The 15,598-nt window shown below is 37.4% G+C and overlaps 1 protein-coding gene across 1 annotated transcript in view; it reads right to left on the bottom strand.

Moving 5' to 3' along the window:
- IL23R (interleukin 23 receptor) overlaps positions 1–15,598 on the bottom strand; it is a 59,133-nt gene that overhangs the window by 23,046 nt on the left and 20,489 nt on the right. Inside the window, exons 5-7 of the mRNA XM_004762972.3 lie at positions 12,324–12,484; positions 7,188–7,333; positions 582–738 (exon numbers count right to left, since the gene is read on the bottom strand). Coding sequence (XP_004763029.1) covers positions 582–738; positions 7,188–7,333; positions 12,324–12,484 — 464 coding nt within the window. The remainder of the gene's footprint in view (positions 1–581; positions 739–7,187; positions 7,334–12,323; positions 12,485–15,598) is intronic.

The following is a 15,598-nucleotide window of genomic DNA, read 5'->3' as shown; positions in this document are numbered from 1 at the left end:
CTTTGCATATGGTAGGTAATCAGTATTTATTGATATGATTTGATTTGTGTCTCTCAGGAGAATATATTGTGTCAGAGTGGCCTAAAGAGTTTAACGTAACTCTTAATAATGTGTTTCAAAATAAAGTCTTAGATCATTATATGCCTCATGGTCAGTCTGGATGCCTGTAAGAAATGCTTACTCTTGAGCAACCTGCACACCCACTCCCTTAAACCCATGGACACAGACCCTCGGGGAGCAGGGACGATGAACATGTATACCAGCTGGTTTTTAATTGGTTTTTATTCCCAAGAATGTTTGAGAACCATTACACAAATTATAGCCAGCCTTAACAAAATCAAAGCAAAATGGCAATTTAAATGTAACTACCTGCCCTACAATAGTTTTGTCAATATTGATACAAGTAAAGAAGAGAGAACATATATATGTATATATATATATATATGTATATATATAAATAATAAATTATATAAATATATAAAAATATATATTATATATATGTGTGTGTGTGTGTGTGTGTATTTAGGAAAGACAGATGTCAAAGGAAAAGCCTAAGAGATTAAATATATAAATACACTCACCTGTTTCAGGTGTTTTGTGAGAAAAGGGGGAACTCCAGGGCTGCCAGTACTTTTTACCTGTTTCTTGACATCTCACTTGAAATATATAATTAGTGTCTGACTCCAAGTAGAATTCTGACTGTTGCTCATCTGTAAAATTGGCATCAAATTCTTTAACCTAAAATGAATGAATAACAATGTGAAACAATACAGTGTTCTTCGAAAACAAACAGTTCTTGTATTTAGGCAGAAATGTATGGAGCACCTATAATTATTATGATGATGACGACGATGATGATGATGTTCTAGGCACTCCTATAGACCCTGGGAAAACAAAGAATAGGGCCCTTTATATAAAGCATGACCATAAATAACCAAATACGTCTTATTTAACATTAAAAGTGAAATACACATTGCTTTGTATTTGACAGTGCATTCAAGCTTTTAAATCTCAATTTAAGTCCAAAATGTAATATATTCTTAATTTTGGAGTAGCTGATTTTGATGGGATGGAGGAAGTGGGGAACCTCAACGCAGTTGTTTGAATTCAGGCTCCCCCTCCCCCTTCTCCTTCAATCTTTCTCTCTCACTCTCTCTGCAGTTGGATATTTACATCAATAATTCTTCATGAATATTGAAATAATTTCACTTGCTAGTGATGACTTTTTGAGAAAATTACTCACAAACTAAGCTGCTAAACTGGTCCTTATTGTAGACTTTTGCTGATTCTATAAAGCCTATATGTGTGTGTGAGAGAGAGAGAGAGAGGGAGAGAGAGAGAGAGAGAAAATAAAACACTTAAGAAGGCTGAGCTATGAAAACCCAATGGAAGATAAGCATGCACATAGCTGAGGTCTAAACTTACAAATCATTTTCTGGAACACTATGACCTGCTATAAACCATAATGAAAGATGACCCCCTGACAAGCTGGTTCAAATAGGAGAGAGAAACCAAGGCATTTACATACCTTCCGTATGTTGTGAGAAGTGGATTGACTGAAAAAAAGTGAAGCACGATTGCAAGTAACCATAAAACATGTCTAAAAATGCACTTATACAATAACCAGGAAGAAACAGTTACAAATACTCATGAAAAAGAAAGTTGAAACTGTAAAGATTTTTTTTAAAAAGAGCAAACTATCAATCCTACTGAGGGATTCTTCTGTGGAAACACAATCTTAACATAAATCTTTAAAACCTGCAATGTAGTGAAAATGTAAAATTCATGAAACTATCTGTTTTGGGAATGTCATCCATTTAAAGTACCATTCTGAGTTTCCATAAGCTATGTCTCCACCCTTGGCCCTTGGAATTTTGTGCCATGTAAGTATGACAGGCAGGCATCTAGGGTCTCCTGGGATCCAGGGAAGATTTTACTTGTAGTTGGAAGTTTGACTTTCAAATGTACTCTGCTTCTATTTGCTTCTCTTGGAAGGGAGATATTCTCTAGTATGTCTCTTGCCATTACATTTATAGATAAGTCCCCTTGAAGAAGAGAAATACACTGAAGCACAGCCAGAATTCTAAAATGCAAGAATTTTACAGAACTGTAAACAGACTTTTTTCCACCATGAGGCAACCCAGGTGACTGCTCAGGGTCTTGTAAGCACAAATTGTTACCTCAAGTTATTTTCAGAGGCTAAAACAAACATTGAGAGATGTAATTGAGTGCCTATGTAGAGATTATGATCTCAAGTGCAAGAAATATGACTATTTTTTGGCAGTTTATTTCTATTTAAAATCTTAATTCTGAATGGAGGTGAGGCATAGAAACTGATTCTCCATCAGTCTGAGGTACCCTCTTCTCTTAGGGGTACATTAAGTTTCCGGGAGCATCACTGGGTGGAGGGAAGGAGAATCTCCAGCCTAGTCAGACAGGTCTCTAATGTCCACTTCCTCCAGCCCTCTAGCTGGGGCAAGCCCAGGGTGAAGGAGCCCTTCTCAGGGACCTACCACTGTCTAAACTCTTTTGGTTGCTCTTCCTAACTCCCTCCACCCTTCTAACTTTCCCCTCTGCCTGCCCAGTTAATCTTTACATAGTGTTTGGTGGAGGAGGGAGTGGGATGTTGATTGAGAAAACTTGTCCTGACTAATCTCCCTTCTTTGTGATTATACCAGTATTTACACTTTTGAAATGCAAAGGTCAAATGTTTGATCCTTTGCTATCTGTACACTGTTCTATTAGCCTTTCCTGGAAAAGAAAGAATGCTTGGTTTTATGCACTCCAAGAACTGAGAAATGTTTTTACATTTTTAAATGGTTGTATGAAAATAAAAGAACATTTTGTGATGAATGGAAATCATATGGAATTCAAATTTCCATTTCCAAACTTGAAATTTTACCATGCCTATTCATTTGTATATTGCCTGTGGCTGCTTTCATACAACAAATGCAAAGTCAAGTCGTTAGATCAGAGAACTTAAGCCCTGCAAATTCTAAAATGTTTACTCTCTGGTCCTTGAATAAGAAGTTTTTTCACTTTCCGTGCTGATACTGCTCTTGCAAACATGGTGAATGTTTATAAAACCCACTGCATTTTCTGTAAGAAGTATAGCAAACTACCCCACAAAGTGATACAGTACAAGAAGGGCAAGGATTCTCTCTAGGTGCAGGGAAAGTGGCATTATGACAGGAAATAGAGTGGCTATGGTGGGCAGATAAAGCTGATCTTTTGGGAAAAGTCTAAAAAGTACAAAGAAGATTGTGCTGAGACTTGAATGTGTTGAGCACAACTGCAGATCTAAGAGAATGTTGGTTGTCAAGAAATGCAAGCATTTTGAACTGGGAGGAAGGGCCAAGTTCCAGTTCTAAGTTTCACATTTTGTTTTGTTATGAAGACAATAAAATCTTGAAGTTATATTAAAAAAAAAAAAAAGGTTACCAATACCCTAATCGAGTTTAGTTAGAGAAAGGAGTCATCCTTAATCCACTTACTGGAATGTGCAGCAAAGACTTCTCTGCCTTACTATCACTACTGGTGGGCTCTTATTAAAGGCAAACAATAATATTTATAACTAATGTTTCACGTGTCATCTGCATGAACTACACGTTATAAAAATCATTGAAGATACAAAATACGATTATGGAACAGCCTGCCTTCCAGGGGATTATAGTTAAAGGATGGGGAAAGAGAAGTATAAGCAGGTAAATATACAGCATGGTAATGCTCTTGAGATGGGATATACAGAAGTGAGCAAGGATTGCTGGTGAAGACTGTGAGCTTAATTTTTAACACAAGTTTGAGGTGCCAGGGAGATAATCCATGAGGATAAGCAACACGTAGATAAATATTTTCCCCATGGTGTCAGCCCTGCAGGATCACCTGAAGAACTGGCTGGTTCCCTTCAATACTTCAAAGTCTGTATAGGTTAGTTAAAGGCAGATGAAAACCAACCTCAATTCAGTAATCTTGATTTTTCAGGAGGGCTTCCTTTGCTCCACCGAACTTGTTGCATGGCTCTCCTCATAGGTTAAAGCGAAGAGTAACAACAGCCAGTATTTACTGAACTTGAACTCTATTCCAGACTCGGGGCTAACTATATTATTTGATCGTCCCCACAACCATATGAGGTAGGTGACTATCTTATTCCTACATTAGGTATTGGGATAATGAGGCACAAAGAAGATAGGAACTTGCCCAAGGTTGCATAACTAGAAAATGGCAGAACCAGGCTTTAAATTCTAGTACTGTGCTCTAAGCCACATGGTTTTCTTGCATGGCTGGCTGCCTGTCTCTTTTAAGTAAAGAATCTCCCTCAAGTAATATGACAGAGGCACAGATGAAGTTGAAGATCAAATATGTAGTCCTTTATATCTCCTCCTCTTCTTGCCTCTGATTTCCTGTCTCCTGACAAGGGGATAAAGACAACACTTTTTATATGACCCAGATGAAATTGATAAAGTAGCAAATGTTAAAAATTAAACTTTCATTCTGGCTCTTACTGAGTAGACGGGTCATCTGGATAGAAATGGTAATTCACATTTCTCTGGGTGAATGGTTATATTTAGAGGAAGCATGGTAGAAGAGATAGGATATAGGTTTGGGATTGAAGCCTGTTCTTTCATTTCCCAAGTATTTTGGGTGCCCAAAGTAACATAAGGTCTGTGAGAGGCATTTAGTTACTAAAAGTGTAAGTTTGAAAAAAAACTGGCTTGAGGTCTTTCCAGCTCTGCATCCTCATTTCTGTAGCGGAGCTGATACTTACCTGTCCCAAAGGATCAGCATCAAGAGTAGATGAGATAACAAATGCTCTCAAGCTCCTTCATTTGCCTGCTTCTGGGTTACCAAATCTCAAAATGGCATAGTAGCACCAGCAGGGGGAGCAAAGAACAAGAGTTTCAACCAGAAAACGGTTTCTGAAAACTGTTCAGTGATACTGAAAGTGTAATTACTTTCTATTTTCTAAACATTTTCATAGCCTATAATCTCCTCCTAATTATGCCAAATAAGGGATTTCTGTATTATCAATAATATTATCCTATGATCATGACACTAAACAAAAGGCCCCAGGTGTCCTATTAGAATTAAATCCTATTGACTCAATATCTAAGACTCAGAGGATTTCATTTGAGTTGTTCTCAAATTTACCTAAATTACACATTTGCAAGAGGACTGACTGTGGAGTTGTGTTTTGTTTTTATCCTGCTTGTCCCAGGCTTTAAGCGCAAACTTGCTGGGCACACATACGCCGTAACTATTTAGTCAATGAGTCCGGCAGGATCTTCACTTGATAATTGACCAAATGATGCACAATGTGGGATCACTTCTAAATGTAATCTAAACTGTAAAGTTCATATCACATTTCTGATGTAAGTGAACAGGGGTAAATAAGGTTGATATTAGGGATTTATTTTTAGAGAACAATCCTTAAAGCATGTCATGCAATCAGTATAGTTTTACCCTCACCTTCTCAACACTCTTGAAACACACTGCTCTGCAGCAAAGCTGATGGTTAGCATGATTCCAAAGATTAGTGTTAAATACATACCATTTTATTTAACTCCCTGAAAACAGATAAAGTCAAATATAGTACATAACTCTTAATTAAACAGAGCCAGAAATTCCAGTCCTTAATTAGTTTGACTAAATGGTAGTTCATTTTACTTAAAAATAATAAAATAGCATTTCTTTTAAAATACACCAAAATTGGAACATTTTCCTTAGTCAGACTAGTGTTCTTCCATGGTTCAAATTAGTTTTTATTATAATGTTCACAAGTGCTGTTATGTGACATGACTTCATTAATGTACCTATGACTCTTCTAAGTTAGTTGGTAACTTACCATTGACATTAAAGCATAATTTGTCTAGACATTCACTTTTTACTTTAACTTCATATAAGACTGAGGCCTATATTAGTTTTTTAAAATTTATTTAGAGATATAACTTATTTATTTGACAGAGAGAGAGACAGCAAGAAAGGGAACACAAGCAGGGGGAGTGGGAGAGGGAGAAGCAGGCTTCCTGCTGAGTAGGGAGCCCAAGGCGGGGCTCATCCCAGGACCCTGAGATCATGACCTGAGCCGAAGGGAGATGTTTAATGGCTGAGCCACCCAGGTGCCCCTGAGGCCTATATTAGTAAGAAATCTTACATTTTGACTTGCATTTTTAATTTAAAAAGAGACTCTCATAAATCGGAAGTCCTTTTTTTGAAGTTATTACCAGAGATGCCTTTAAATTTCAGCATAGAATGCTTACATCTTATATATCATCACTGATGTAAATTTCACTGTAGGAGGCACGGAATTAAAAGGAGCCAAATAGATCTCTCTTAGTTGGTACTTGTCCATTTAACAACTTAAAAAAGGTTAAGAGGACATTTTCAGGAAACATGTATCCATTTGGAAACATATGGTAATGATTATTAAAATAAAAGTGGTTTTAGGGCCCCTGGATGATTCAATCAATTGAGCCTTGGCTCTTGATTTTTGCTCTGGTCATGATTTCAGAGTCGTGGGATCTAGCCCTGAGTCAGGCTCACACTCAGTGCAGAATCGGCTTGAGATTCTCTCTCCCTTTGCCCCTTCCACCTTTCTCTCTCTCTCTCTAATAAATAAATAAAATCTATTTTTTATTAAAAATAATATTTATTAAAATAAATAAAATAATAAATAAATAAATTGTTTTAAACAAACAAAACTAAAGTGCTTTAAGGAGTGGTTCTAGGTAAAACTAGAGTGGTTTAAGGAGCACCTGGCTGGCTGTTGGTAGAGCATGCAACTCTTTTTTTTTTTTTAAAGATTTTATTTATTTATTTGACAGAGAGAGATCACAAGTAGGCAGAGCAGGCAGGCAGAGAGAGAGAGGGGGAAGCAGGCTCCCTGCTGAGCAGAGAACCGAACCCGAGGTGGGGCTCGATCCCCGGACCCTGAGTCATGACCTGAGCCAAAGGCAGTGGCCCAACCCACTGAGCCACCCAGGTGCCCCAGAGCATGCAACTCTTGATCTTGGGGCCATGGTTCCAGCCCCGTGTTGGACATAGAGATTACATAAAAAACCCAACAAGCTAGAGTGGTCTGAGTATCAGACAAACAGATGAAACATGTGAAATAGAACATCATAAGTCCATTGCAGGTTGACTTTTCTTTCATTCACTTATGTGCTAAAGAACAGTGAAAATTAGCTTACCTTCCAAGTTTGGTTTGTTGTAGTCCTGTATCTCATTTCACAGAAAACCTTTTCAAATTTTGTTTGACTATTCCAGTGAATTACGGTCTTGGGCACTGCAGTATTTATATCCTCAACCCTGGAAATGATGGATGCAGAAGGTATCACTAGAAAATTAAATGAATAAATAAATACTTAGCAGTTTAAAACTTGCCTTGGGAGAAATCAATATCTTTTCATTAATAAATAGACGTTTTAAAACTCAAAATACTAAAAAACAATTTCATGATCTGATTAACAATATTCACTTGTTTTCTAAGCTATTGTGTAGGCAAAACCTGCTGCTGTTAAGTAAAATTCTGTTCAACCTATTTTCTATTTCTTTTAAGTGGGACTCTTATAGTCCACCTTTCCTCCACCTCCTATTCCCTTATAATCCTAAATGATGAAATTCCAAAGTCTGGCCTTATTAACAAAAGAGAGTGAAAAATAGATAAAGGAGATATCTATTTCTTCCTGCATCCATTTAGGGGAAAAATGATGTTTTGCATTCTAAACTTAGTTCAGAGAATCTGATTTGATAAGATATTAAATTGAGACCTTTTACAATAATATTTTTATTCTCTTGTGTCTTAGGGAAACATATGGAAACATATGAATAATTAAATCTATTGGTAACTTATTTTGTTATCTATTAAAATAAATCTCTACTTGAAAGTATGATTTGAACAAAGCAAGTCTCATAAGACTCTAAGGCTTTATAAATTATTGCCATGCTCTGTGATAATAATTTTCAAAAAGAAAGTGAAATTCTGTTGGGTTATGTTACTATAGTTTTGTTGTACCCTATAGGAGTAAAGATGTAACTGGAATTTCTGTATTTCTTTTTTTTTTTTTTTTTTTTTTTTTTAAATTTTTTTTTTTTTTTTTTAAGATTATTTATTTATTTATTTGTCAGTGATGGAGAGAGAGCGAGCAAGCACAGGCAGACAGAGAGGCAGGCAGAGGCAGAGGGAGAAGCGGGCTCCCTGCCAAGCAAGGAGCCCGATGTGGGACTCGATCCCAGGACGCTGGGATCATGACCTGAGCCGAAGGCAGCTGCTTAACCAACTGAGCCACCCAGGCGTCCCGAATTTCTGTATTTCTAAATTGTATTAATTCTTGTACATTTGTTCTGTCTGAACAGAATTAAATCATTGGCACGTCCCATTTCTCCTATGTGTACCACAGAACAATGAAAACCCATGACTTTGTTAGACTTATTATTTAACAAAGAACTGAAGAGCCTATATGTGTGTTTTTAAGGACCATTATTATAGCTTAATATTCTCTATGGATTAGTTTCCTTTTCATTTATTCTAGGGGTATAAAGGATTCTTTGGGAATATGATTGTTTTATTATTAATGATTTAGTATCTAAAACTATTTGCCCAGGTATATGATTTATAGAGAAATACAAAAATTAAAGAGTTGCTGTTTAGTAGCACCGTCCTATAATACTATAATAAAATCCTTGAGCTAAAGCTAACGTAGGAAGGAAGTAATGACAAAAATCAGTCTAATTAAAGAGATTACTGCACTGAACTTTTATCATCCGAATGCCACTGTTGATTTCCTTTTACTAGTGTAGGCTTCTTGTAATGAGGATCAGTATTTGCAGATTTCTGTAGTCCGAGAAGTTGTTTCCCAGGGTTCTGAGACCAATTGGGACCATTTAAGCACCCTCAGGCTAAATTACCCACCCACTCTTCCCTCTCTTTTCTGAGTCTGGCCTTATTGGTAGAGTAGCACAAGCATTCCTGAGACCCTTCTGCAGAAAGAAATACTTCAGGGAGGAAGCAAAGTCTGTTTAGTCCTATGAGAAATGCAGATGGAACAGTAAGTCAGGTTTAAAATAGAGTCAGCACAGGGCAGGTCGATGCAACAGAGACCTAAGCTTTTAGGTTTGCATGACCTTATATGTTTTCAAATAAACATGCTATGTAATAAATACTTGACTATGTTAAATGACTCAAATGTTGAACGTTTGCTCCCATTGCTTAGGTTTCAAACATTCCCATCGTATGTTAGGTTTTTAAAAAACTGTCAAATTCATCATAGATATCATGTGTTTAGTCTTCACTTGTATTGAAATGAAGTACTGGATTTATAGTCTTTTGGTATCTTCTGCTCCATAAATATGAGCTTACCCGAAATCATCCCTAATGATAAAAACAGAAATAATTGGTACTGGGATGTCCAAATAGATGTCCAAATGTCCACATATATTTACCTATGTGAGAATTAACTTTCAAAGTGGCAGCTAGAAGACACTGCACTTTCTGCACTGGCATTTATTTCTCCACAGAAGCTGAGGCACACCTCTCACAGTCCCTTTGGCACAGTGTTACTGCACTAGTAGCTCAGGCCTGCCTTTCAACCCAGCCATCTAACTTAATTAAAGCCCAGCCCTGTAGCTGTTTTGTGGAAATTGTTCTCAGGGGAATCCTCTGCCCCCAGTTTCATAGAACAGTTCATTTATCTAACTTGCAATGTCTTATTCTTAAAAGTGTGACAAATGAATATAGCTCATCCATTAATTATCTGGTAGCTTTGTTGGGTGGAGTGTCCTACACAGTCAACCTATGTTTTTCTACCTGAGTTTCTAAGAGTTTGTTTTGAGATTTAGAGAAAAAACAAAACAAAACAAAAAAGAGGTGGAATAACAACTCCAAACAAGAGGCTTTCTGGTCCACAGTGTGAGAAGTCAGATTTGAAAGTGGTAGCCAGATGAGATTTTCCCTTTGTGGGAGAAAGGGTGGTGATTAACCTTCTTCACAAGACAGCAAGTCTGCAATAAAATCTGGCTCTCCTTCTTACTAGCTGTGGGATTTTGAGCAAATTATTTATCTCTTTCTTTATCTGTAAAACAGGTACAGTAGTACCATGTATGATTGTTTCCAGAATTAAGTGTGATTTACATGTTAATTGTCTGGAACACTGTAGGCGTTTAATAAATGGATGTGATGATAGTAAGATCACAATGATATTAATAGCAGTGATACTAGTAATAAATAATTTAGTTCTAAAAGATGATATTGCCAAAGTGATACAGGACATGGTAGCCTCTAAACACCCTTAATCCATTGAGGGGACCTTGTTTTAAGAAAAGGGAATTTTATGGCATCCTACCTCAAACTGTAAATTTACAAAAACAGGTGCACCATGGTCAAGAGAACTATACATTGTGGACTACATCATCATAGTCAGCAGTGTTTGTTTTCAAATCCAATATTCAGAGCATAGGGACAGACTTTTCAACCAAACCTGTTAGCTGGAATAGTTGAGTTTAGTTGAAGCAGAAGTTGAGATATTAGTTCCAGTGGAAGACCCCAGTGGTCCCCAAAGGATACCCATGTTGTACCGCAAAAGGTGTCACATCCCCTAAATCACTAATCAGCAGGGAAGTTGTCAGACACATACCATGCTTTTAAATAAAGACTGAGGATAGAAGATGAGGATATTGGAATTGGAGCTTCCTAGCTCCACAGTCTCAAAATTTATAATGCCACCAAGCCTTGATTCCCTTAAGTAGAAATTACAGTCTCTTCTATAAAATAGGGTTGTTTGGGGGATTAAATGAGGTAATTTTTGTAAAAGCAGTTAACACTTAAGAAAGCGCTCCATAGGGCGCCTGGGTGGCTCAGTGGGTTAAGCCGCTGCCTTCGGCTCAGGTCATGATCTCAGGGTCCTGGGATCGAGTCCAGCATCGGGCTCTCTGCTCAGCAGGGAGCCTGCTTCCTCCTCTCTATCTCTGCCTGCCTCTCTGCCTACTTGTAATCTCTCTCTGTCAAATAAATAAATAAAATCTTTAAAAAAAAAAAAAAAGAAAGCGCTCCATAAATATGAGCTTAACTGAAATCATCCTTAACGATAAAAACAGAAATAATTGGTACTAGGATGTACAAATAGAGGGTGATTCACTTGGTGCTCTTTGGCTGAACTTTGGCTTTAGGACTGGGATGTAGCTCTAAAGAACTCAGGGGCAATTACCTTTTGGAATTTATCTTAAGGGAAAAAAAAATACCAGTGATGCCTAGGTGGCTCAGTTGGTTGAGCACTTGCCTTTGGCTAAGCTCATGATTTCGGCATCCTGGCATGGAACTGAGTTGGGCTCCCTGCTTAGTGGGGAGTCTGTTTCTCCCCCTCTTTCTCCCCTTCCCACCCATGCTTGCACACACTTTATCTCTGACTCTCTTAAAAATAAATAAATAAAATCTTAAAAAAGAAAAAAAAAATTTATCCAAAAGGTTATTCATGGTACTATAGTTTATAATGGTGAAAATTTGAAAACAGCCTACATTTCCAACAATAAAAGAGTGATTAAAGACATTCATTAAAAATAATATTGTAGGGGCGCCTGGGTGGCTCAGTGGGTTAAGCCTCTGCCTTCGGCTCAGGTCATGATCTCAGGGTCCTGGGATCGAGCCCCGTATCGGGCTCTCTGCTCAGTGGGGAGTCTGCTTGCCCCTCTCTCTCTCTCTGCCTACTTGTGATCTCTCTGTCAAATAAATAAATAAAATCTTTAAAAAAATAATAATAATATTGTAGATTAAAAAAATAGAAGTATTTATAAGTTTTAGAAGGGAAGTTCTAAAGTATCTGAAGCAAAACCTGGCTGGTAAAAACAGAGACGTCCACATAATTCACCATTTTTTATGTTTTTTGTAAAACTTAAAAAAAAACCCCACAACTTCCAAAATAGTATATACAATAGAATTCTTTAGTATGCTATACTTCTCACAGTGTAAGACTTATCATAGTTTATTATAATCCTTGTTTCTTTCCATCTTCCCTGGTAGATTGCAAGATATTTAGGACAGTAGATATCTTGCTTATCTTATTATCCCTAGCCCGTAGAACAATGCTTGAACATAAGAAGTTCTCAATAAATATGTGTAAAACCACATGCATCCATGTAGAAATAAGACTGGAAAGATATGCAACAAAATGGTAGCCGTACTTATCTTTGAATTGTCTCAGGCTGGGTAGTTCTTGTTTTCTGTATCATGACCTGCAGGACCTTTGGGGGAACTCCTTTCAGAGCTAGACTTCGTTGACTAGGTCAGTACAAATGAGTTGTTTAGTTGTAAAAACATATTAATTTCTCATTCTTACCTATATCATCCAGATTAATTTGCAGTTGTTTTGACTTCTCCATGCCCAATGCATTTGCAGCTTGGACCCAAACCAAATATTTCTTGCCACCTTGCAATGAATCAGTAGAGATGTTAATACAACTTGAAGAAAGATATTGTTGCTCTTCTTCTGTCTCTAAACTTAAAAAAAAAAAAGTTGTGATGACAGTTATGTTTGGTTTGAATGAGCTATTCCTCAATTTTTAAAAATATTTTATTTATTTATTTGACAGAGAGCTAGAGAGAGAGCACAAGTAAGCAGAGCAGCAGGGAGGGGGGAGAGAGAGAAGCAGGCTCTCTGATGAGCAGCGAGCCCGATGTGGGGCTTGATCCCAGGACCCTGGAATCATGACCCGAGCCGAAAGCAGCCGCTTAACCAACTGAGCCACTTGGGTGCCCCATTCCTCAATTTTTTCATACTACTTTTTTAGCCTGCTTTCAGAATACAAAATTTATTTAATTTTGAAAATTTTAAAAAATAAATTCAAGACTCTTCAGGGCCAGACTATGACTTTCATGAGTCTTACGTCCTTTTGCCTTTATGGATTGATTCTTCTACCCAGAAAAAAAATAGAACATATGTGTGTGGGTATGTGTATACTTATATAGATACATATATATGTTCATATAGGTTATGTTCTATGACTGTTGATATAAAAGCAAATATATCAATATTACATCTTAAAACATTTTCTTTGACCTAATGGTTTTTTTCTTCTGATTTTATTTCATTTATATATTTTTTGAAGATTTTATTTATTTATTTGACATGGGGAGGGGAGGGAGTGAGAGCAAGCACAAGCAGAGGGAGAAGGAGGTTTCCACTGAGCAAGGAGCCCAATGTAGGACTCTATCCCAGAATCCTGGGATCATGACCCGACCTGAAGGCAGCCGCTAAGCGCACTGAGCCACCTAGATACCCCTTTTCTTCTGATTTTAAATGAAATTAAGCATTTTCATGGACTCCTAAAGATATCATTGGTCCTGGGCATTATGCCTACAGGATAAGTTGACTCTAGACTGAGCTTGAAATAAATGAGTACCCTCTGGGAAGGAGCATTGCATAGGAGCTCAGTACATGGGCTTTGAGTTGACATTTCTACCAGGTATAGAGTGAGGGGTAAGAATGGCTTGAAGGATCAGGATAGGGTGAGAGATCTGGATGGGGTAGAGAAAGACCAACCTTCAGGGGAAAAAAACAAAAACAAATAAACAATAACAACCCCCACCCCCGGCATGTTGTAAAACAAATAACTGAAGTGGCATGCCATTTTCAAGAAAGTTCAGCATGTTAATTCTCTGGAGCATGAATGTGCAAGAAATAACTTGAAGTAGACAAGATCAGAAAGACTTCCTGTGGACTTTGAAATGAGCACTGGCTGGATCTGGTGGCTGATTAGGTAAGGCAAAAAGGAAGTCATTTGCTGCCAAAGAAGATGAAGATAGAGGGGAGAAGCACAGTTTGGAGTGAGAAATAGAGCTACTAAATCATCACTTCAAATTATATTTATCTAAGCTTTTATAATGGAATGAGTGAGAATCTCTAATCAGCCAGTTTAACTTAGTGAATTTTCAAATGTTATTTGTTAAGGCTAAAATTTTAAATTTTATTAGTTTCATTGGCTTTTGTTAGCAAGTTTGAGCCTTTCTGTTGTATCTGTTAAAAAATTTCTGGGACACCTGCCTGGCTCAGTCAGTAGAACATGTGTCTTTTGATCTGGGGGTCCTGAGTTGGAGCCCCATATTGGGTGGAGAGATTACTTAATCAATCAGTCTTAAAAATTTCTACTCCACAATATTTTTAAGGGGTAGAGACTGGAGGTAGTGGTGAGGGGAGTATTGGGAAATGTTTCTTCCCTTTTCTTCTGGTTTCTGTGAGGAGAAACTGTTCTCAAAACTCCTCTGTTCTCCTCTGTCCCTCCTTCCCTCATCCTTCTTGAAGATAGACCTGATTCTACTAATGAAGAACTGGATTGTACACCTCACAGTCCCTTCCTCTCTCCCATTTTCCCTTGGGAGTCAGGAGACCACAGGAATTATCTTTTCTGGTCTTCTCTAATAAACTATAAGATTTAGAGGAGTTGGTCCCCAAGTGGGGTTGTGCAGCTGTTTAATACTGGCTGTGATTGAGGGCAACGGAAGTAACTCTGTTTATTCTGGGAAGATCAGTTTAGAAGGTTTACTTTTGCCACATACCAAAGCCATGTTCTCCATTAACAAGCTTCTTCAGTAATAAATATTATAAAGTATTTTAAATGCTTCATTATTTAAATATATATTTTAAAATATTTAGACATAACTATTTTTATATTTCTGTTTTCACCTATTGGCTTTTTTATTTCTCTCAGTTGGTTTAGAATTCATGAGGAAAATTTGCAGAGATAAATATTGAGCCACCTCAGACTCTTAAACACCATTATCTGTACTCAGATCCATTCATAACACGAAAGTGGTTTTCACTAGACTTCACTAAGTTTGAATTTCTTGAACCCTTTGAACTATGAACTCTTCTGATTTCCTTTTCTTAAGTGTCTCAGTCAGATTTTCAATATCCTGGTAACTACATCTAAGTTACAATTTCCACTTGTTCTTTAAGCTTTTTGTTGTGACTTCTGTCTTCACTTTTCCCATGAAAATACTCTTCTAAAACGGTGTCCTTTCCAAGGTGAAATCCTCCGAATCCTCTTTGTAGCAGTCATCCCTCTTGAAAACTTACAAGTCTTAGCTTCCTTTGGGTACCCAGATCCTGCCTTCTGAGTGAAAGAGCCTACATCTTTTTCTCACACATGCTTAGTGACATCTTTCCTTCTTTAGCCCTCCACTTGGGTTGCCCTCTCTACTCCTCTAACCCCACCACAGTGAGGGTCAGTCTGTTGGTGCTTACTGTTCTTTCAGCTCACTCAACTTCCTGGTCCAGTGACAACAATGGACAAACATTCCACACATAAAATACTGAATATCTGTACTCTCACTGGGAGCAGCTGCATTTGTATATCTGCCTGAGAACAGAACTATAGCATATTTATAACTGAATCATATATTCTTCTTGCCCATTTCTCCATTATTGTCAACAGTATGCTGCCTTTCTGATGTCCTTGGTTTGTCATTTTAACAACTTTTCCTCCATCACTTAAGAGCCAACCATAGAAGGTGAAGTATTTCTTTAACTATTATTTTCTTATCTTTTGTTCCTGTTTTGATAGCTATGGCCAGGGTCTAAGCCTTAGCTCTATATTATCTGTTTGGTATATTACT

Source organism: Mustela putorius, unplaced genomic scaffold (assembly GCF_011764305.1).
Source record: "Mustela putorius furo isolate JIRA1106 unplaced genomic scaffold, ASM1176430v1.1 tig00003853_pilon_pilon_pilon, whole genome shotgun sequence".
NCBI classification, from domain to species: Eukaryota; Metazoa; Chordata; class Mammalia; order Carnivora; family Mustelidae; genus Mustela; species Mustela putorius.
Note: the sequence above shows the minus strand (reverse complement) of the source record. Positions and strands in the feature narration are given on the sequence as shown.